This window comes from Symsagittifera roscoffensis, chromosome 7 (genome assembly GCF_963678635.1).
Source record: "Symsagittifera roscoffensis chromosome 7, txSymRosc1.1, whole genome shotgun sequence".
Taxonomy (NCBI): domain Eukaryota; kingdom Metazoa; phylum Xenacoelomorpha; order Acoela; family Convolutidae; genus Symsagittifera; species Symsagittifera roscoffensis.
The window spans coordinates 56,170,664-56,192,257 of NC_087068.1; the positions used below are offsets into that span (position 1 = coordinate 56,170,664).

Here is a 21,594-nt window from a genome sequence, read left to right on the forward strand (position 1 = left end):
GCTAGTCATTTTAGAAAACAAAAAAAATGTCTTTTAAAAAACACTATGTGGCCAAGCTGTGTAAATTTCAAATTTTAGGCGGATTTTGCACCAAGCCGATCCCAGATTTTTTGTAGATTCCGCAACATTGCTATTTTTTCACCTTCTTTGCTGATTTGAAATCCACAAACAAATAGCCTAAGCACGTATTGATCGAAACTGCCCTGAAAAACATGCGATTTTGCGGAAATTGCGATCAAATTGGCGGAAACCGCTACAAATTTAGCGGAACCCGGATTAGTTTGTGGAATCAACAAGAAAATCGCAATATTTGTGTATGGTAAAATTAAGATGTCGCTTAATCCGCAACTGTGAGCGGAATCCTCAAGATTGCGGAAGTCGCTGGTGTTTGCAGAATCCGGAACAACTAGTTATAATCGTTCGTTGCGGAATCCGCAAAAAAAACTAATGTTCAGACAAATTACGTCACACATATATGAGCGCTGAACCCACTCACATTTTGGAACAAGTTTGAAAATTTGTCTCTGGATTGCAGTGATTTACAGACACCAAGTTTTGCGCCTGCCCAATCATTATAAAGCCGAATTTAAAATATGTTTCAAGCTTTGTCTCCGGAATCCAGGAAAATACAGAAAACAAATTGCGTGCCTATCCAGAGCACAATTTGGCCTCGTAATTTACTATGTTTTTGTTAACTTGTGCGGGGGGCTCGAAAATTTCCATTTTGGTCTATTTGAGACAATTCTCGCGCCAGATATCTTGTGTTTTTAACATGCAAGCGCCAGACAACTACTGCTCAGAAATTGATTCAAATTGTATTTAGGCAGGTTTTTCGGTCTTACGTTTCACCAATACTTTAGTAGACCCTGAACTAATCGTCTTTTAATTTATTTTGGCGTTAAAATTTCCAAACCCAAAACAGTTTTTTTTAAAGTTTGTCAAAAGATGATAAAAAGCAGTCAAAACATTCAGGGTCTCACATTGATGGTGGCAGTCTTTGTTTTTTTAATTGCATCCAATTTGATGATCAAAAATTTATTTGAAATTCAATTTTGAAAAACTGTTTCAAATCAAAAATTTCCGCATTTAGCCATATTGACACGTCTAGTATTTTTAGAACGCAGACCACTCGAAAGGTGACGGGGGGGGCGGAGGTAGGGAAAAAAGCGCTAGCAATTAAAAACGCTAAAAACTTGAAAGCTACTATGCTAACTAACAGAAAGAACTCTTGACTAAATTCTATTCTTGGAAAGGCCGGGCTCTTTCCGACTCGCCCCCACACATTTGAAGTGCAGTTTTCAAACACTATCTAACCGTTGTCATAATGCAATGAAATTTTGCATGGTGAACAATCTAACTATTGTGAAACACATTTGTTCTTCATACCTTATCATCACCCTATTCTGCAACATCACGCATTCAGCCATAATAAGACATAAGTAAACTGAGAAAATGAAAAACTTGAACTGTGTGTGTGTGTGTGTGGGGGGGGGGGGATTTGTAGAAAAGTGCTAAAGACCAGAACAGCCAACTGTTATTTCCTCTTTTTGACATGTTCCACGGCTATTTTCGAAAAAAATAGTCAGAAATTTGCGAGGTAGAGCAATCCATTGCTCTACTCGTTACAATTATAAAATGCTCAGCTTGTAACACTTAATAAAGACAAAGTTTCAAAAAGTGTAACATTCGCAACCTTGATTTGAGCTGAAATTAAATTCATTACACATTATTATTACAACCACCTTGGTAAAGCGTTATTGAAAAACTTAATCAGACGTGAAACATGATTAAAACTCTCTTTAATTGAGTCAAAGATATTTCATGATACTAGTTGGATTTTGGTAGATTTTATAATATATTTTATCCAGATCATAATATGAACAAAACCAGATCGCTCTAAGTGTGAATAATGAAATTCTCTATTTGATTTTTTGTCAATTTTTTTTCTTCGAAATTTCAAAATTTGGTGTTTAGTTTCTTTTGTAATCAGCAGTTTTCATCCATAAATCGATACCACCATTGAATGTCTAAGAATTGTTCTCTTTCTTTTTTTCTGAGTGCCATTTTAGAAAGCATGCTAATGAAAGTTTCAGGAAGCGTCTTCGTTAGCTCATGGTCCGTGGCGCCTTCGGATGGGCCTCGGATCTGCACCTCTTGGAGCTGTTTTCTTGTTTCTTCGTCTCTCACATCAGCTAAACTACTTCTGACGTACTTGCTTTCTTTTTCGTCTTCAACTTCACTCGTGAACTCGAGTAGGTGTATTCGGTCTTTGTAGTTGTAGAAGTCCCAGCGCAAACCGGTCGGGCCTGTGTTCGGCATGTAGACGAAAACAAAGAGGCGACGGAGAACTCGACCTGGCAGAAACCATTCTCATTATATTCATTTTACATTCAAGTTCAATGGATTCGTTTCCGGTAACCCCCACCTTTGAAAAAATTAATTCAACGTTGTTCTTTTTACATGAATGTTGGCATGGTGAACAAACTATAATTGTGAACTGATTCCTTTTTCAAATTTTACGTTTTAACATGACGCATATAGCCACAATAACACTCAAACAATAATAAAATAGAAATTTGGAAAATTAGGGAATAGTGAAAAAGCCATTGCTAACCGATAAAGGAACGAAAAAAAAAGTTTTTTTCTAGGAAATTCCTAAATTTTATGTTTCTTTTTCTATTTTGAATCATGGACAAGTCTTTAATATAATCTGCCCTAGAGCACCACAAGGCTCATTTTCCAGCTTACCACTCCCCACGTAAAAAACGACTTTCATTAAGGAATATCAGAAGGAAGTCAAAAGGGGAAGGAGCCCGCCCGCATCCAGTTTCAAGAGATAATACTCGACTAATTTGAGAAAAAAAACAAAAGTTGAGAATTACTCAAATTGAGTAAGGTTGATTTTAATCAATTACTAATCGATTATCATCTCTGTTTTTGCACACTGCCTATAATTGCTTATAATCAATAATAGTTTATTTCTAATAATTCATTTTTGCACACTATCTATAATCGCTTATAATCAATTAATAATTCATTATTCTTTTATACAATTTTAATCGATATAATTGATTATGATCTATACTTTTCATCCCAATTTCTAAATCAAATGTTTTGAACAAAAAATCCATTATAATTGATCATAGTTCCTTTTGCTTACCCATTTTGTCTTCAAATGCGCATCTAGATTGCTTTATGATGCACATTTAAGGTTTTTTAGCCACCAAAATATCAGCACATTACTTTAATTTATTTGGAAGAATCATTTTTCACATACCGCGGGAATCTTTCAATCAACATAAAAAGAATTCTAATAAATTTTTTTTTTATGTTCAAACTTTGTGTTCGGATGATTCAAAATGTGACAAGACACCCTACGTTTGGATATTTTGTCATTGAAAAAAAAATAATAACCCATATAAATAAAATATATTTTTTTTGGAGTGACAAAATTTTTGGCTCTTTTTCCTTTTCCCCCCACCTCACACGAGCATCAATTTTACGGTGTAACGAGTGATTTTACAAGGTTAATTATGAAAAACCAATATGTTTGCCATGGCTTTATTAGTCCGTATGCCAACTTTCGAAACAATCGAATAATGTGAACAAACTTTACATTTATAAAATTTTGCAGTTGGGGGGGAAAGAAAAAAAGCCAAATGTTTGATAAATAGGAGATTATATTTGAATATAATCGGTTACAATTTAATTAAGAGTTTTTGCATGAACACTAATCAATTATACTTAATAATAGAACTTCTATTATTAAGTATAATTGATTAGTGTTCATGCAAAAACTCGATTATAGAAGATTATAATTTCTTGAATAATCGATCACTAAACTATAAACTATTATAAATCCTTTAAACAACTGATTTTGTTATTTATAATCAATTAGAAAAGTCAAAAATCATTATAATAATCCGTTATAATCGATTACTTAAGCCAAAACTTGGATGCGGGTAACCCTAGCAAATAGTGGTTCTTTTCCGCTTTACGCGCACAATTAAATATCTGTTTTGAATTTTTTTTCTTTTTCATGTTATCAATGCAATTTTGGATAATGAACAAATTAAAAAATGTGAACGCGTATGTGACCATCATAATTTACATCGTCGTAACAGCACGCATTCAGCCATAATGACAATTAAGACTACTAAAAAAAGGAAGTATGAAAGTGCTCAAATAGTAGCCCTCATAAAACAAAAATTGCAAAATGATGGGCTACAATTGCTATTGATGGGCTACAATTACTAAAGAGCTCCATCCAGCCTAGTATCTAAACAAAATACTTGCTCTTTTTCCTTTAAACCCCCCACCTCATATATCCCTCATTTTTTGGGCTCTTTTCCAGTCCCCCCCCCTTCAAATTAAATTTTGAAAAGCTTATTTAACATTGTCATATGGCAATGAAATTTGGCGTGGAGAACAAATCGACAACTGTGAACAGATTTGTTCTTCATACTTTACAGCGTAACATCACGCATTTAGCCGTAATAAAACGTAAAACAACCATAAAACTTGGTATTTTGAAAGGGGGAAACTGGATAAATCATTTTTGCACACCATCTATAATCGCGTAAAATCAATTAATAATTCATTATTCTTTTATACAATTTTAATTGATATAATTGATTATGATCAATACTTTTCATCCTAGATTCTAAATCAAATGTTTTGAACAAAAAATCTATCATAATTGATCATAGTTCCTTTTTTAACCCCCCCCCCTCCTCCCACCAGTGGAATTGTCTCGCGTGGAACATTAGTTGGCGCAGTCCTGCGTCAAAACAATGTTACGGAGACGAAGGCTCTTTTCCAGTTTCCCCCTTTTCAAATTCAAAACTGAAAAGTATATTTAACGTTGTTATAATGCAATGAAATTTGGCGCGGTGAACAAATCCACAACTGTGAACAGATTTGTTCTTCATTCTTTACAGCGTAACATCACGCATTTAGCCGTAATAAAACGTAAAACAACCATAAAACTCGGTATTTTGAAAGGGGGGAAACTGGAAAAGAGCCTTTTTTGGTGCAAGGAAGGGTTTTACAAGGTTATGTTTGAAAACCAAACGGCTTTCTACAAGACATGCCGTTTTGTGCAACAACCGGACAATGTGAACAAAAAAGTTTTCGCAGGTGGGGGAAAAGAAAAAGTGTCAAAAAATTATAGCACTGTGATTTTACGTTTATCAGGGGGGCTTCAATAAGCTATTTTGAGAAAAACCGGAAGGCCGAATTGCTATGCATTAACAATATAACTAACCTAATCTGAAGAAGAGGTTGATGTGGTGCACCACTGAAATGTTAGTATACTTGACTCCCTCCTCGAAGTTGATCTTCAAGTAGACGTTGACCTTGTGGTTCTTGATCACACTTTCAGGCATCTCTTCCCGCGAGTACACATACACTGGGTTCAAGTCTGCATCGTTGATCACACGTTGTTCACGACACTTGATGATCAAGTCGTCCACGTTTAGCGCCTGGTCAAATTATTTTCCAATTGGTTAAAACCTTCAAAGTGCCAAAATGGGACATAAATTGGGTGTTTTCCGAATTGTGTCCGGCGGAAGGAGAGGGGTATTATGGATAACTTTTTTGTCAACCTTTTCATAGGTGAGCCATTTTGTTTTTCGAGATTTGCCAGTGACTATAATTGACAAGGTTTTCAGCGCCGCAGGAATCTTTTGGGAAAAATAACGCTCGGTTTTAGCGACTTCTGGAAATTTTTGGGCTCTTTTTCCTTCCCCCCCCCACCTCACTCAAACATGAATTTAAGGGTCTAACGAGTGGTTTTACGAGGTTAATTATGAAGACCAAATATGTTTGTCATGGCCTAATAAGTCAGCATGTCAATTTTCATGACAATCGGACAAAGTGATTAGTAGTTTCAAATATAAAAATTAGCAGGTGGGGGGGGGGGGAAAGAAAAAGAGCCAATTTTTGTCCAGAGTCATGCTTGTTTAGCGCGCTCACCACCATCATTAGTATACATTGGTGCCTAATTTCCTTTAAAAAAATGGCTCTTTTCCAGTTCCCCCCTTTCAAAATACCGAGTTTTATGTTTGTTTTACGTGTTATTATGGCTAAATGCGTGATGTTACGCTGTAATGTATGAAGAAAAAATCTGTTCAGAATTGTCGATTTGTTCACCACACCAAATTCCATTGCATTATGACAACGTTAAATAGACTTTTCAAATTTGAATTTGAAAGGGGGGGAACTGGAAAAGAGCCAAAAAATTAGAGTTGGTCAGCCAAAAAAGTTGCCATGAAATAGTTCGAAAGCGGTACACTAGTTCGAAAAAATTGGCAAACATTGTTAAGGGGAGGGGCGCCCTTCACAGCCTTCTACAAGAATGACCAAAAGCGACATCGGCTCTTTTCGAATCCCCCTTTAATTTTTTTTTAAAATCAATTTATGACATTACGAGGCCAAACTTTGCATTCTGTGCATTGTATGCGGATTCCACGACAGGTCAAAATCAGATTTGTCGCGGAATCCACATCATAGCTACTTTTCTTCGATCTTCTTTGCTGTTATGGATTCCACAAGCAAATACTTAAAACACTGTTCCGCTCAAAATCGCTTCAAAATAGACAAATTTGCGGAATCGCAATCGTATTTGCGGAATCCAAAACAGTTTGTGGAGTCCACGAACAAACAATAAGAAAATTGTATAGTTAACTTGAGCTGTTGCGGAATCCGCAGCTGTAAGCGGAATCCGCAAAGTGTAAGTGGAATCCGCATTTTGTTTGCGGATTGTGTTTAAATATATGTATGTATGTAGTAACGTTAAAAGTTATATCTTTTAATTACATGATTTGATTTCATTTGTTATGCGTTGGGTTTCTAATCACTCTCAACCTAATGACTTCAAATAATGAATTTATTCCATTTTATTCCTTATTACTCCAGTTTTTGGGATTCCATCAATCCCAAATACTGACCAGTATGTGGGATTGACGCAATCCCAAATACTAACCTAATTTGGCGACATGCTGTGTGTTGTATTTCCATACACATTCAACTCAATGACTCCAAATATTGAAATAATTCGGTGTTGTGTTTCCAAAGTACTAAAAGATGACATCCACCGATTTAGGTAAAAAATATTTTAAGACTTGTTCGTGGATTCCGCTGACAATAGTTAAGTTCTTTCTTTTAGGTTCCGCATTACTGGAAAAAGAACTCTAGCTCTTAATTGTTCATATGCAAGTTCAGTATTGAACAAAATTCGGAACCCAACTTACAATTTGCGGAATCTGCTTACATTTGCGGATTCCGCTTAAGTTTGCGGTTTCCGCATACATTTTGCGGAATCCAATTACAGTTACGGAATCCAAAACAACTAGTTATAATGTGCCGACGAAAATTACGTTACACTCATATGTACAAGGAATCCACTTACATTTTGGAACAGGTTTAAAGATTAGCTTTTGGAATCCAGGAACAAACAGACGCAAAATTGTGCGCCTATCCAGTGCACAGTTAGGCCTCCTAATGAAAAACCAATTTATTTTGACTTTTTTTGTTTTAATCTAACAACAAAACTGGCTCTTTTTCCTTCCCCCCATCACCTCACATAAGCATCAATTTCATGGTGTAACAAGTCGTTTTACAAGGTTGACTATGGTAACCAAATATGTTTGTCATGGCCTAATAAGTCAGCATGTCAACTTTCATGACAATCGGACAAAGTGATCAGTAATTTCAAATATAAAAATTAGCAGGTGGGGGGGGGGGGGGAAGGAAAAAGAGCCAATTTTTGTCCAGAGTCATGCTTGTTTAGCGCGCTCACCACCATTATTAGTATACATTGGTGCCTAATTTCCTAAAAAAATGGCTCTTTTCCAGTTCCCCCCATTTCAAAATACCGAGTTTTATGTTTGTTTTACGTGTTATTATGGCTAAATGCGTGATGTTACGCTGTAATGTATGAAGAACAAATCTGTTCAGAATTGTCGATTTGTTCACCACACCAAATTTCATTATATTATGACAACGTTAAATAGACTTTTCAAATTTGAATTTGAAAGAGGGGGAACTGGAAAAGAGCCAAAAAATTAGAGTTGGTCAGCCAAAAAAGTTGCCATGAAATAGTTCGAAAGCGGTACACTAGTTCGAAAAAATTGGCAAACATTGTTAAGGGGAGGGGCGCCCTTCACAGCCTTCTACAAGAATGACCAAAAGCGACATCGGCTCTTTTCGAGTCCCCCTTTAATTTTTTTTTAAAATCAATTTATGACATTACGAGGCCAAACTTTGCATTCTGTGCATTGTATGCGGATTCCACGACAGGTCAAAATCAGATTTGTCGCGGAATCCACATCATAGCTACTTTTCTTCAATCTTCTTTGCTGTTATGGATTCCACAAGCAAATACTTAAAACACTGTTCCGCTCAAAATCGCTTCAAAAATAGACAAATTTGCGGAATCGCAATCGTATTTGCGGAATCCAAAACAGTTTGTGGAGTCCACGAACAAACAATAAGAAAATTGTATAGTTAACTTGAGCTGTTGCGGAATCCGCAGCTGTAAGCGGAATCCGCAAAGTGTAAGTGGAATCCGCATTTTGTTTGCGGATTGTGTTTAAATATATGTATGTATGTAGTAACGTTAAAAGTTATATCTTTTAATTACATGATTTGATTTCATTTGTTATGCGTTGTGTTTCTAATCACTCTCAACCTAATGACTTCAAATAATGAATTTATTCCATTTTATTCCTTATTACTCCAGTTTTTGGGATTCCATCAATCCCAAATACTGACCAGCATGTGGGATTGACGCAATCCCAAATACTAACCTAATTTGGCGACATGCTGTGTGTTGTATTTCCATACACATTCAACTCAATGACTCCAAATATTGAAATAATTCGGTGTTGTGTTTCCAAAGTACTAAAAGATGACATCCACCGATTTAGTTAAAAAATATTTTAAGACTTGTTCGTGGATTCCGCTGACAATAGTTAAGTTCTTTCTTTTAGGTTCCGCATTACTGGAAAAAGAACTCTAGTTCTTAATTATTCATATGCAAGTTCAGTATTGAACAAAATTCGGAACCCAACTTACAATTTGCGGAATCTGCTTACATTTGCGGATTCCGCTTAAGTTTGCGGTTTCCGCATACATTTTGCGGAATCCAATTACAGTTACGGAATCCAAAACAACTAGTTATAATGTGCCGACGAAAATTACGTTACACTCATATGTACAAGGAATCCACTTACATTTTGGAACAGGTTTAAAGATTAGCTTTTGGAATCTAGGAACAAACAGACGCAAAATTGTGCGCCTATCCAGTGCACAGTTAGGCCTCCTAATGAAAAACCAATTTATTTTGACTTTTTTGTTTTAATCTAACAACAAAACTGGCTCTTTTTCCTTCCCCCCATCACCTCACATAAGCATCAATTTCATGGTGTAACAAGTCGTTTTACAAGGTTGACTATGGAGACCAAATATGTTTGTCATGGCCTAATAAGTCAGCATGTCAATTTTCATGACAATCGGACAAAGTGATCAGTAATTTCAAATATAAAAATTAGCAGGTGGGGGGGGGGGAAAGGAAAAAGAGCCAATTTTTGTCCAGAGTCATGCTTGTTTAGCGCGCTCACCACCATCATTAGTATACATTGGTGCCTAATTTCCTAAAAAAATGGCTCTTTTCCAGTTCCCCCCTTTCAAAATACCGAGTTTTATGTTTGTTTTACGTGTTATTATGGCTAAATGCGTGATGTTACGCTGTAATGTATGAAGAACAAATCTGTTCAGAATTGTCGATTTGTTCACCACACCAAATTTCATTATATTATGACAACGTTAAATAGACTTTTCAAATTGAATTTGAAAGAGGGGGAACTGGAAAAGAGCCAAAAAATTAGAGTTGGTCAGCCAAAAAAGTTGCCATGAAATAGTTCGAAAGCGGTACACTAGTTCGAAAAAATTGGCAAACATTGTTAAGGGGAGGGGCTTCCTTCACAGCCTTCTACAAGAATGACCAAAAGCGACATCGGCTCTTTTCGAGTCCCCCTTTAATTTTTTTTTAAATCAATTTATGACATTACGAGGCCAAACTTTGCATTCTGTGCATTGTATGCGGATTCCACGACAGGTCAAAATCAGATTTGTCGCGGAATCCACATCATAGCTACTTTTCTTCGATCTTCTTTGCTGTTATGGATTCCACAAGCAAATACTTAAAACACTGTTCCGCTCAAAATTGCTTCAAAAATAGACAAATTTGCGGAATCGCAATCGTATTTGCGGAATCCAAAACAGTTTGTGGAGTCCACGAACAAACAATAAGAAAATTGTATAGTTAACTTGAGCTGTTGCGGAATCCGCAGCTGTAAGCGGAATCCGCAAAGTGTAAGTGGAATCCGCATTTTGTTTGCGGATTGTGTTTAAATATATGTATGTATGTAGTAACGTTAAAAGTTATATCTTTTAATTACATGATTTGATTTCATTTGTTATGCGTTGGGTTTCTAATCACTCTCAACCTAACGACTTCAAATAATGAATTTATTCCATTTTATTCCTTATTACTCCAGTTTTTGGGATTCCATCAATCCCAAATACTGACCAGTATGTGGGATTGACGCAATCCCAAATACTAACCTAATTTGGCGACATGCTGTGTGTTGTATTTCCATACACATTCAACTCAATGACTCCAAATATTGAAATAATTCGGTGTTGTGTTTCCAAAGTACTAAAAGATGACATCCACCGATTTAGGTAAAAAATATTTTAAGACTTGTTCGTGGATTCCGCTGACAATAGTTAAGTTCTTTCTTTTAGGTTCCGCATTACTGGAAAAAGAACTCTAGTTCTTAATTATTCATCTGCAAGTTCAGTATTGAACAAAATTCGGAACCCAACTTACAATTTGCGGAATCTGCTTACATTTGCGGATTCCGCTTAAGTTTGCGGTTTCCGCATACATTTTGCGGAATCCAATTACAGTTACGGAATCCAAAACAACTAGTTATAATGTGCCGACGAAAATTACGTTACACTCATATGTACAAGGAATCCACTTACATTTTGGAACAGGTTTAAAGATTAGCTTTTGGAATCCAGGAACAAACAGACGCAAAATTGTGCGCCTATCCAGTGCACAGTTAGGCCTCCTAATGAAAAACCAATTTATTTTGACTTTTTTTGTTTTAATCTAACAACAAAACTGGCTCTTTTTCCTTCCCCCCCATCACCTCACATAAGCATCAATTTCATGGTGTAACAAGTCGTTTTACAAGGTTGACTATGGTAACCAAATATGTTTGTCATGGCCTAATAAGTCAGCATGTCAACTTTCATGACAATCGGACAAAGTGATCAGTAATTTCAAATATAAAAATTAGCAGGTGGGGGGGGGGAAGGAAAAAGAGCCAATTTTTGTCCAGAGTCATGCTTGTTTAGCGCGCTCACCACCATTATTAGTATACATTGGTGCCTAATTTCCTAAAAAAATGGCTCTTTTCCAGTTCCCCCCATTTCAAAATACCGAGTTTTATGTTTGTTTTACGTGTTATTATGGCTAAATGCGTGATGTTACGCTGTAATGTATGAAGAACAAATCTGTTCAGAATTGTCGATTTGTTCACCACACCAAATTTCATTATATTATGACAACGTTAAATAGACTTTTCAAATTTGAATTTGAAAGAGGGGGAACTGGAAAAGAGCCAAAAAATTAGAGTTGGTCAGCCAAAACAGTTGCCATGAAATAGTTCGAAAGCGGTACACTAGTTCGAAAAAATTGGCAAACATTGTTAAGGGGAGGGGCGCCCTTCACAGCCTTCTACAAGAATGACCAAAAGCGACATCGGCTCTTTTCGAGTCCCCCTTTAATTTTTTTTTTAAAATCAATTTATGACATTACGAGGCCAAACTTTGCATTCTGTGCATTGTATGCGGATTCCACGACAGGTCAAAATCAGATTTGTCGCGGAATCCACATCATAGCTACTTTTCTTCGATCTTCTTTGCTGTTATGGATTCCACAAGCAAATACTTAAAACACTGTTCCGCTCAAAATCGCTTCAAAAATAGACAAATTTGCGGAATCGCAATCGTATTTGCGGAATCCAAAACAGTTTGTGGAGTCCACGAACAAACAATAAGAAAATTGTATAGTTAACTTGAGCTGTTGCGGAATCCGCAGCTGTAAGCGGAATCCGCAAAGTGTAAGTGGAATCCGCATTTTGTTTGCGGATTGTGTTTAAATATATGTATGTATGTAGTAACGTTAAAAGTTATATCTTTTAATTACATGATTTGATTTCATTTGTTATGCGTTGGGTTTCTAATCACTCTCAACCTAATGACTTCAAATAATGAATTTATTCCATTTTATTCCTTATTACTCCAGTTTTTGGGATTCCATCAATCCCAAATACTGACCAGTATGTGGGATTGACGCAATCCCAAATACTAACCTAATTTGGCGACATGCTGTGTGTTGTATTTCCATACACATTCAACTCAATGACTCCAAATATTGAAATAATTCGGTGTTGTGTTTCCAAAGTACTAAAAGATGACATCCACCGATTTAGGTAAAAAATATTTTAAGACTTGTTCGTGGATTCCGCTGACAATAGTTAAGTTCTGTCTTTTAGGTTCCGCATTACTGGAAAAAGAACTCTAGTTCTTAATTATTCATATGCAAGTTCAGTATTGAACAAAATTCGGAACCCACTTACAATTTGCGGAATCTGCTTACATTTGCGGATTCCGCTTAAGTTTGCGGTTTCCGCATACATTTTGCGGAATCCAATTACAGTTACGGAATCCAAAACAACTAGTTATAATGTGCCGACGAAAATTACGTTACACTCATATGTACAAGGAATCCACTTACATTTTGGAACAGGTTTAAAGATTAGCTTTTGGAATCCAGGAACAAACAGACGCAAAATTGTGCGCCTATCCAGTGCACAGTTAGGCCTCCTAATGAAAAACCAATTTATTTTGACTTTTTTTGTTTTAATCTAACAACAAAACTGGCTCTTTTTCCTTCCCCCCCCCCCCCATCACCTCACATAAGCATCAATTTCATGGTGTAACAAGTCGTTTTACAAGGTTGAGTATGAAGACCAAATATGTTTGTCATGGCCTAATTAGTCCGTTTGTCAGACATTATAACAATCCGACAAAGTGAACAGAAAAATTACTTTAAAAAGTTTGCAGGTGGCGGGAAACGAAAAAGAGCCACAAAAATTGCATCAAAAGGTGTCAGAGTGAAAAAGTGAACAAATTTTCATAACTTTTTTTACAGGCAAATTGCCGTGGAATGAACATTTTTTAAATTTGTTTTTGGAAATTTTATGAGGTGAAAAAAGCTGGAAATTTTAATCATTTTTAAAACAGAGTGGAAAAGATCTCAAACCTTCGCAAGTCGCATGACTTTTTCGAGTTCAAAAGATCTGAATGGAAGTTCAAACTCCCTCGAACACTTGAGGAAATCCAAGAGGATCTCAAAAACAGCCTCGTCGTGGTTTCCAATTGGCAAGAAGCCATCTTCGAGTTCAAATTCCTTCTCGCCTTTCAGCATTCGTGAGACGTCGTTTTTTGGACAGTTGTCGGCCATAAAAATCTCCCGAGCTATCAGACAACGTCGGTCGCCGACCAGCAAAGGGACTTCGTTATAAGCAGTCAGACTTAGTCTTTGTTGTCGTTTGCGTTGTTCGTATTCCTTTTTCTGCTGGTTTCCGAAAATGATTTGTTGTTCTTTCACGGCTTTTTCCTTTTCTTTTGACATTTCCTCGCGCTCTATCGCGAAGTTTTCAGACTGTGATTCCAGCTCTTTCTCTTTTTCACTGGAAAAGTGAAGCTTAGTTTCAGATTTACACAGTTTCTAAGAAGTGTTTTTTAGCGAAACAAGCCGGTTTGTTTGAGCCGGTATTGAAAGAAAAATTGAACAGCAAAGTTAGAAATTCCAGCTGACTTCTTAAAAATCACGAAGTCATTTCCCACCTTTTTAACAAAATAAAGTGAGCGAGCTTAATCTAGGATTTAAAAGCCTAAGATCAAAAAGCTACGGGATCTCTCTGTTTATTAAAGCCCCTTCTGGCTCTTCCACCCCACCCGCAATTCAAATTTTCAACTTTCTTATTTTTCTTACGTGTTATTATGGCTGAATAGGTGATGTTACAATTTTAGGTATGAAAGAAAAATCTGTTCACAAAAGTTAGGTGGATCGCTATTTCATTGCAAAACTTTTACAAAATTTCATTGCACTATGACAACGTTAAATAAGCTGGCTCTTTTTCCTTTTCCCCCACCTGCAAGTTTTTATATTTGAAGTTACTGTTCACTTTGTCTGATTGCCATGAAAATTGACATGCAGACTAATTAGGCCCAGACAAACGTATTTGATCTTCATAATTAACCTTATAAATCCACTCGTTAGACCATAAAATTCATGTTTGAGTGAGGTGGGGGGGGAAGGAAAAAGAGCCAATAAGCTTTACAAAATACTTTCCCCCATCTTTCAGTTTCAATTTCTAAATTTAGCAATGTCAGAATTCAATGAAAGTAGGCATGGTGAACAAGTTAACAAATATCAAACAAAAACCATCACGCGTTTAGACGAAAAATCAGAAAACGGTTACAAAAAAGGAAACGCTTCAATATGATATATTACTTAACTTCTTCTGATAAAAAATTTGTGGTTCCGTGGAAAACCCATTTTTCGAGAAAAAAAAAACACATTCAAACTTAAAAAAAAAATATCTCAACTAAATTGCACCCGAAGCCAAAAAAATGATTTGAGTTAATTCTAAAACAAGTTAAATCCAATTGTTTTTTTTCCAGTTCCAGTTTTAAGCATTTTTTCTACTTAAATCAATTTTACTTGATTGAAAATCATCTTTTTGTGCCGCTGATAGTTTGTAAAAAAAAATTAGATTTAAGTAAGTCCCTTTTGAATAAGTTCATTTATAACAGTCAGAAGGGAGTTTTTTCTATAAAAAAGCAAAATCATCCTGTCATAGAAAATTAGTACCCAATTGAAATAGTGTGCCCGGGTTGAACAAAAATGCTAGTCATAAAATTTCCATATATGGAAAAATTCTAGTCATACCCTTTCCATACAAATCCCTACGTACAGAAAATTGCATGAAAGGTGTATGATTAGTATTTTTTTATTCATGGAAATTGTATGATAAGCCTTTTTTAATACATTTTTTTCCTTTTTTTATGAAGAGATACCAATTTCAATACCAAAACAACAATAAGATACCTTTGAAATTCGATTAAACTCATTTTGCAAAAATGTACAAATTTTGTAGGACTAGCTTTTTTCCATAGATTAGGTGTATGAAATGGTACGATTAGCATTTTTGGTCTATGAAGGTCAACCCGGGTGGGTAGTTTTAATTTCGGGAAACCAATCCAAATATGGAAAACTCAAGAGAAAAATTTCTAAACATGGAAAATTTACGAAGCAAAAAAGTAAATAAAAAAATATAACGTTGATTTACAAGCTGCAAAATCAACATTAAGCTAAGTTTTCTCTCTGTTTTTGCTTTCTAATCTGTTTATGATTTGAGTAGCCTTATAAAAACAGTTTCGTTTCAAGCATCATTGGTTTTTGGATTGAACAAAAGATTGGAAACAGCCTTTAGCATAAAAGGACGAGCGAAATTGTTAAGCACACAAAATGAATCACTCTATCAAGGTTTATATTGATCTAGTTCATTCGTGGGCAAAATCTAAAAAACAACGGTGATGCAACAATTGAATACAATGGTTTTTTTTCAATGTACGAGAATTTCTGATCATTATTTGATTTTTGCGAAAACTTTTAATCTAAATTAACTATGGTTGAACGATTTTAAATATGATATAGCCTTCGACGCATTCTAATGATTGTTTGGGTACATTGTTTTGCGTAGAAAAAAGTAATTAGTACAAAAAAAACAGTAAAATATAGTCCCTTCTACTTTCAGTGGGCGAAACAAGAAGCCAAAAAGAGACAAACCTTAATCAAGATACACACTTTTAATACATCCGACTTTCAAGTTTTCCTAAAATAAAATTAATTTTGGGCTGAGAAGAAATTTTTTTTGTTAGAAAAGATAAATCCGAGAAAAATGTTTTGAAAATTCAAAAACTTGGATAATTACACCAAATTATGCTTTTTTTTTACAAAAATAATGAAATTAAGATGAAAAAAAAATTGTTTAATTCATACTAATTTTGAATACTTAATTTATTTCATACTCGTTGACACGTGAGTGTTTTGAGCCGAAATCAGCAAAACTCGTTCTGCAGCATAGATCGACCTTTCACCCTGAATGAACAAAAATTAAAATTAATGGCGAGGGGCAGAGGTAAATGCGGAAAAAATGGTTTTCCTTATAGCAATTTTTGTAACCATAAATTCTTTGCATTTGTAGCAGGAGCGGATATAGGATTTTCTCGAAGGAGGCGGATTTTCAAAAAATTTTCAAAAATTTTGACGACCTTTTTTTTAGGTCGACCAAATAGATTTTTTGAGCTCTCCTAAAGCACTAAAAAGACAAGGTTGTAGCCAATTTAGTGCGCCGCAGGCAAAACTTTGAAAAACAGGTCAAAAAAGGCCCCCTCAAAGTTGGTATATATTGGCGCCGAAGGTTGGTATATATTGGTATAAAATTTTAGGGTCGGTCGGCCAAAAATGGATTTCTCAAAAAGTACCAAAGGGGGGACCCTTTGGGTCGGCAGGGATTCAAATCCGTGAGACAAAAACGTCCGCCCCCTCCCCTAAATCCGCCCCTGAATGCAGCACATTTTATGAAAACGAAGTTTTTGGTGAGGAAAATAACCCTTCTCCGAAAAATGCATGTCATTGTTGGAGCCCATTTTTATCAATTAGGACTCAGCTTGTCCTTGTGCATAATTGTTGATTTTTATTGCTAGCCATATGAAATCACGAGCCCAAACTGTGCACTGGAAATGCGCACAGTTTAGTTTGTGTAAGTCTCTGGAATCCACAGATAAAATTTAAAATAGGTTAAATTTTTATCAGAACGATCAAAGAAAACAAAAGGATAACGAAACGCCAACGAGAGCATTATTGCTCCGAAATTCGCTCAAAATTCATAAGACACACAGTTCAGCCTCGTAATTTGAATTCCAAGGTATTTGTTCAAGATTTTGTAAATTGTGCAACAAATTCGATAATTTTCCGATTATCAACAATTTGAAGACTTGAAGATGTTGATTTTTTTTCATCACAGAATGTCAGCTGATCAAATATGAAACTCTGGCGCTGACCCCAATCCGATTTTAAAAGCTAACCAGATGGACTTTTTAAAATCTCGCATATATATTTCCCTTTGTTTTCTGAAATCTATAATCCGATGATCTGTCCTAAGTGTTTTACAGAGCTCTCTTACCTAAATTTATCCTTCATTCCCTTCAAATCTTCCTCCGCCTTTTTCCTCTCTTCCTCTTTTTTCGCCAACTCGACCTCCAGTGACCCAACAGCCGACTGCAGCTTACTACACTTCTCTTTTTTTTCAGTCCCCCTAACCCCTCTCGTCGTTAAGTTACATAATTCAATAGTCTAAATTTATTTATACCTCAATTGCAATAAAAAGCACAAAAAAATTGTTCGCATGGGGATGATTTGCAGTTCAAAAAAAAGAGTAAATCTGATATCATGGTAAAAATCAAAAATGGTCGGGACTGAAAAGGAGACCTTGAATTGTCTTTTTCTGCCTCTATTGCCTCCTCTAACTCCACCCGGGGCTTCTGAGTGTCGGGGTCGAAGTACTCGGCAACATTGTTTTTGGCGGGAGTAGCATCAGATGGTTCGCCGCCCCTAGAACGAGTTTCGACAGTGGTGAATTTAGTTTTGAAAATTGTCCTATTTAAAAATACTCTCATTTTTCCAGCCCTCAAACAAAAAAAAATTCAAAGCTGTCATTATATTATCGAATGCCAGCAAGCTGAAATTATTAACTTTTATAGTTTTACTATCTTTATTCTAATAAATGAAAAAATTATGTGTGTATAATTAAGTGTGTCTTAAGAGTGTTTAGTACAAAACTTATTTATCTTTATGTATTAATTAATCATTAAACGTAAGAGAAAACACAAAAATCCTTCTATTTTTTTGATGCGCCCACAATCTATTTTTGAAAATAAAATTTGTTTATGTAAAAATTTTTATACTTGGCAAAAAATTTTATACTTGGCAAAAGATTACCAAACTCGTTGTGATCCAGTATATACAGTTCTCTGAATATTTGCAGGTAGTTTTTCAATTGTTTTCATTCAAAACACAAAAAATTTTTCTAAACTACTTGTCCCAAGAAACGAGCTTGTTGAATAGTGTTCCTATTCTGCTGACGAGCAATTTCTCCCTTCGATTAACTTAAACTCTCTGTGTTTTCAACTATCTAGTTCGACTAACATCATTGTTTGTAAAATAGATTTCAGCACTTGATATGCTTTTGTTCAATCTGTCACCTGTATGTGTTTTTTGAACACTTTACTGAGCAATTAGTTCAATTCATATACATGTAACTCCTCAACTGAGCAAAGTTTGAGTCGAGTAAGTTTGTTTTTGATCCAAAGTTATGCCCAATTATTTTTATTTTTTTCTGTCTTTAAATTTTATGATCTCTTAGTACTAAATTGATATCACTCGATGCTTGCCAGAATTTCACATATTTTGACCTCAGTTTATTAAGGTCAGTTCATTTTCATTTAACCAATTAGACACATCATCAAATTCTGTATTCATGTGTTCTAAATTAGGGGAAAATTGGCGATGCTAGGTTGTATCGTCAGCGAACATTATGACTTTACTGTTTCGACATACATTGGGGAAGTCACTAATATACAAAATGAATAAAATTGGTCCCGAAACCGACTCCCGTCGATCTCCCCGGTTAATCAATTCTGTTTCGGACTATTTTTTTTCACCATCACAAGTTGATTTCCTTCTGTCAAATAGGATTTCAAAAATTCTAATACTTGTCTTCTCAGCTCGTATTTATACTGTTTGGGACTTTAAGTTTAAGTTTTTGATTTTAGAACTGATAGCGAAGTGAAAACTTTTCAAATGTTTTTCTTGGCTTTTCAATTATTTAATTTTTGCTTTTTAATTAGTTTTTCAGTGCTAATCAGGGGCGGATTTAGGGGGGGGGGGGGGCGGACGCCCCTCCCTCAGGGATTCGACCCCCTCCCGACCCAAAGGGTCCCCCCTTTGATACTTTTTCAGAAATCCGTTTTTGGCCGACCGACCCTAAAATTTTTCTAAAGGCGCCTTCGGCGCCAATATATACTAACTTTGAGGGGGTGCGCGCGCCAAAAAAAACGCGAAAAAAACGCAAAGTTTTTCAAAAAGTGCCCAAAAACGGTTTTTCAAAAAGTGCCCAAAAACGGCCCAAAAGTGCCCAAAAAGTGCCCAAAAGTGCCCAAAAAATAGGGGCAAAACAGTGCTTTGGGAGAGCTCGAAAAATCGATTTGGTCGACCTAAAAAAAAAAAAAAGGTCGTCAAAATTTTGGAAAATTTTTTGAAAATCCGCCCCCCCTCGAGAAAATCCTAGATCCGCCCCTGGTGCTAATCACTTAGTTTTTGCTTGGTAACGTTGCGTTTTGCTAAATTATTTAAAAAAAGCTCAACTATTTTTGCACAATTTTTTTGAAATCTTTACTGCTAATACTTAATGAACATTTTTTAATGAATATATTTTTTTGATGAACAAAAAGTGACAAACTTGAACGGATTTTTATCGTAATAGAGGTGATATAATAGGGCTGCCCAAATTGTAGATAGATTCCTGATGAAAAATTTTGGGATTGTTTCTTTTCGAGAACCCGGCCTAGTTTTTTTGCGGTTTTGAAGTTTTCCAAAAAACGATATTCAAATAAACACAGAAGTATCTAAGCACTGAAAGAAAAATAATGCAATTTTCCTCAAATATACTATAAAAAAGTGTGAAAAATGTTTTTCTTTTCAGCAGCCGATTTAAAGAAAAGGTGGAAAAAAATATGGGACAGTTCAAAAATCTTAATTATGATCAAATGGATTTTTTCACGAGAATGGCTCATAAGAAAAAAAAAATTTAAAACGAAAGCAAGTGAAAATTAATTGAGTAAATGACGGCAAAAAGCAGGCTTACTCTTTTTTGAGGTGGTCTCCCTCATCCTCCTCCAATGACTTGTTCTGGTGGCCTTCTGACCCCCCTGCCCCGGCCCCTGCCCCTGCCCCTGACCAGGAGTTAATGATGTGTGCCCTGGTTGCCATCTTATGCAGTCGGGCACTCCTCTCGTCCAGATCCGACTTAGTCGAAGAAGACATCACTATTTTCCTTATAGTATTGTTTAAAGGTAAAGTATTCAACGTAGTATTAAAGTATTTATGTATATATTTTTAAATTATATGCAAATTATTCCCTTAATTCTTGACGAGAATGAATATATTTATGACGAGAAAAAAAATGAAAAAATTGAGTATATTTATAATTTTGAAAATATCTGACAGCGAATCATATAATTGTTCTTTATAATGCTAGAAAACGAATTTGAGTTACAGAAGTTGCAATAAATCTGATGAGCAGTAACTAATTTTTGTTTTCTTTTCTACTTGAAAAAGAAACTTTAAACTTAGAGAGCTCAAATTACACACTACAGATAAATGATTTTTTGCTTAAATGTACTGTTCTAAACCACCAGGCATGCAGTGACAAAAGGTTAAAACAATTTTGACCGACTCGATCTCGATTTTAATTGATGACGCCAAATTTCCTACGCTCAAAACATTCGATCACTTAGTTCAAATATATGTTGTGTACTTTGCTTTGCAGAAGATGAGAACATGACCTTTATTCTGTTCAATTTAACTATGGCCGAATTAATTTAACTATGGGCAAATTACAAAGCAGTTTTGACAGAAAAATTACTAGAAAAAAAATGGCAGAAAAAATTTTAAATTTTTTTTCGAAACTTTCAAGTTTTTTCCAGATGCTTTTCGAATTTTGAAGTTTTTGATTCCAAAAAAAGTGCTGACCAAAAGTTAACGGTACTTGAGTAAAACAAAGTTTTCACGGCTTGAATTAGTCATAATTTTTTTAAGCCTGCAGGAGTACCTAATTAACTTGAATTTATGCCAAAAATCAGAAATTTAAAACTGGCTTTTCTGTCCACCACTGAAAATTTATCTACAAATTTTTTCAATGTTGTTAGAATCAAAATTGAAAGGTGTTTAATATGTTATATCTCCACCCTTTCGAACGACTATTGTAGTACCTGGTTTCGAGATGAAAACAAAGAAAAAGAAAAAAAAACAAAAAGAAACTATTCAGCTAAAGTGAATTCTGAAGCTTCCCTAGAGGTTCCTCATGAAAATAAAAAGGATTAAATGAGTCGCGTAGTACACACATATTTTGCCTTAAACTTTTAAAGATTTCAAAAATCAACAGCTCCAAGCTCTTTAGATTGGACTGAAGACTTGGAGTAGAATTTTTTTTTGTTTAGAAGCACAGTTATAAATCATTGGCGAAACAGTAAACTTAAAAAAAAAATACCGCATATGGTAAATCGTTCATGAAAAACAAAAAAATAAGAGCCGAAACACTG

At 35.3% G+C, this 21,594-nt stretch overlaps 1 protein-coding gene across 1 annotated transcript; it reads right to left on the reverse strand.

The window, feature by feature from the left end:
* Nucleotides 1-1,793: 1,793 nt before the first annotated feature.
* LOC134852086 (reticulocyte-binding protein homolog 2a-like) lies at nucleotides 1,794-20,769 on the reverse strand. Its single transcript, XM_063868365.1, has 6 exons — nucleotides 20,139-20,769; nucleotides 17,705-17,827; nucleotides 17,400-17,504; nucleotides 13,406-13,835; nucleotides 5,267-5,483; nucleotides 1,794-2,354 (listed from the first exon to the last, which is right to left on the reverse strand). The coding sequence occupies exons 1-6, from the start codon at nucleotides 20,315-20,317 to the stop codon at nucleotides 1,987-1,989; spliced, it is 1,422 nt and encodes a 473-aa protein (XP_063724435.1). The 5' UTR covers nucleotides 20,318-20,769; the 3' UTR covers nucleotides 1,794-1,986.
* Nucleotides 20,770-21,594: the final 825 nt, after the last annotated feature.

What these genes read in the sequence shown, in the direction of transcription:
- LOC134852086 (XM_063868365.1), bottom strand. Translation starts at nt 20,317, where the DNA reads ATGTCTTCTTCGACTAAGTCGGATCTGGACGAGAGGAGTGCCCGACTG. An exon ending in GGAATGAAGGATAAATTTAG is followed by an intron (nt 13,836 to 17,399) that starts GTAAGAGAGCTC and finishes TCACTTTTCCAG; the next exon opens with TGAAAAAGAGAAAGAGCTGG. An exon ending in AAGTCATGCGACTTGCGAAG is followed by an intron (nt 5,484 to 13,405) that starts GTTTGAGATCTT and finishes TAATTTGACCAG; the next exon opens with GCGCTAAACGTGGACGACTT.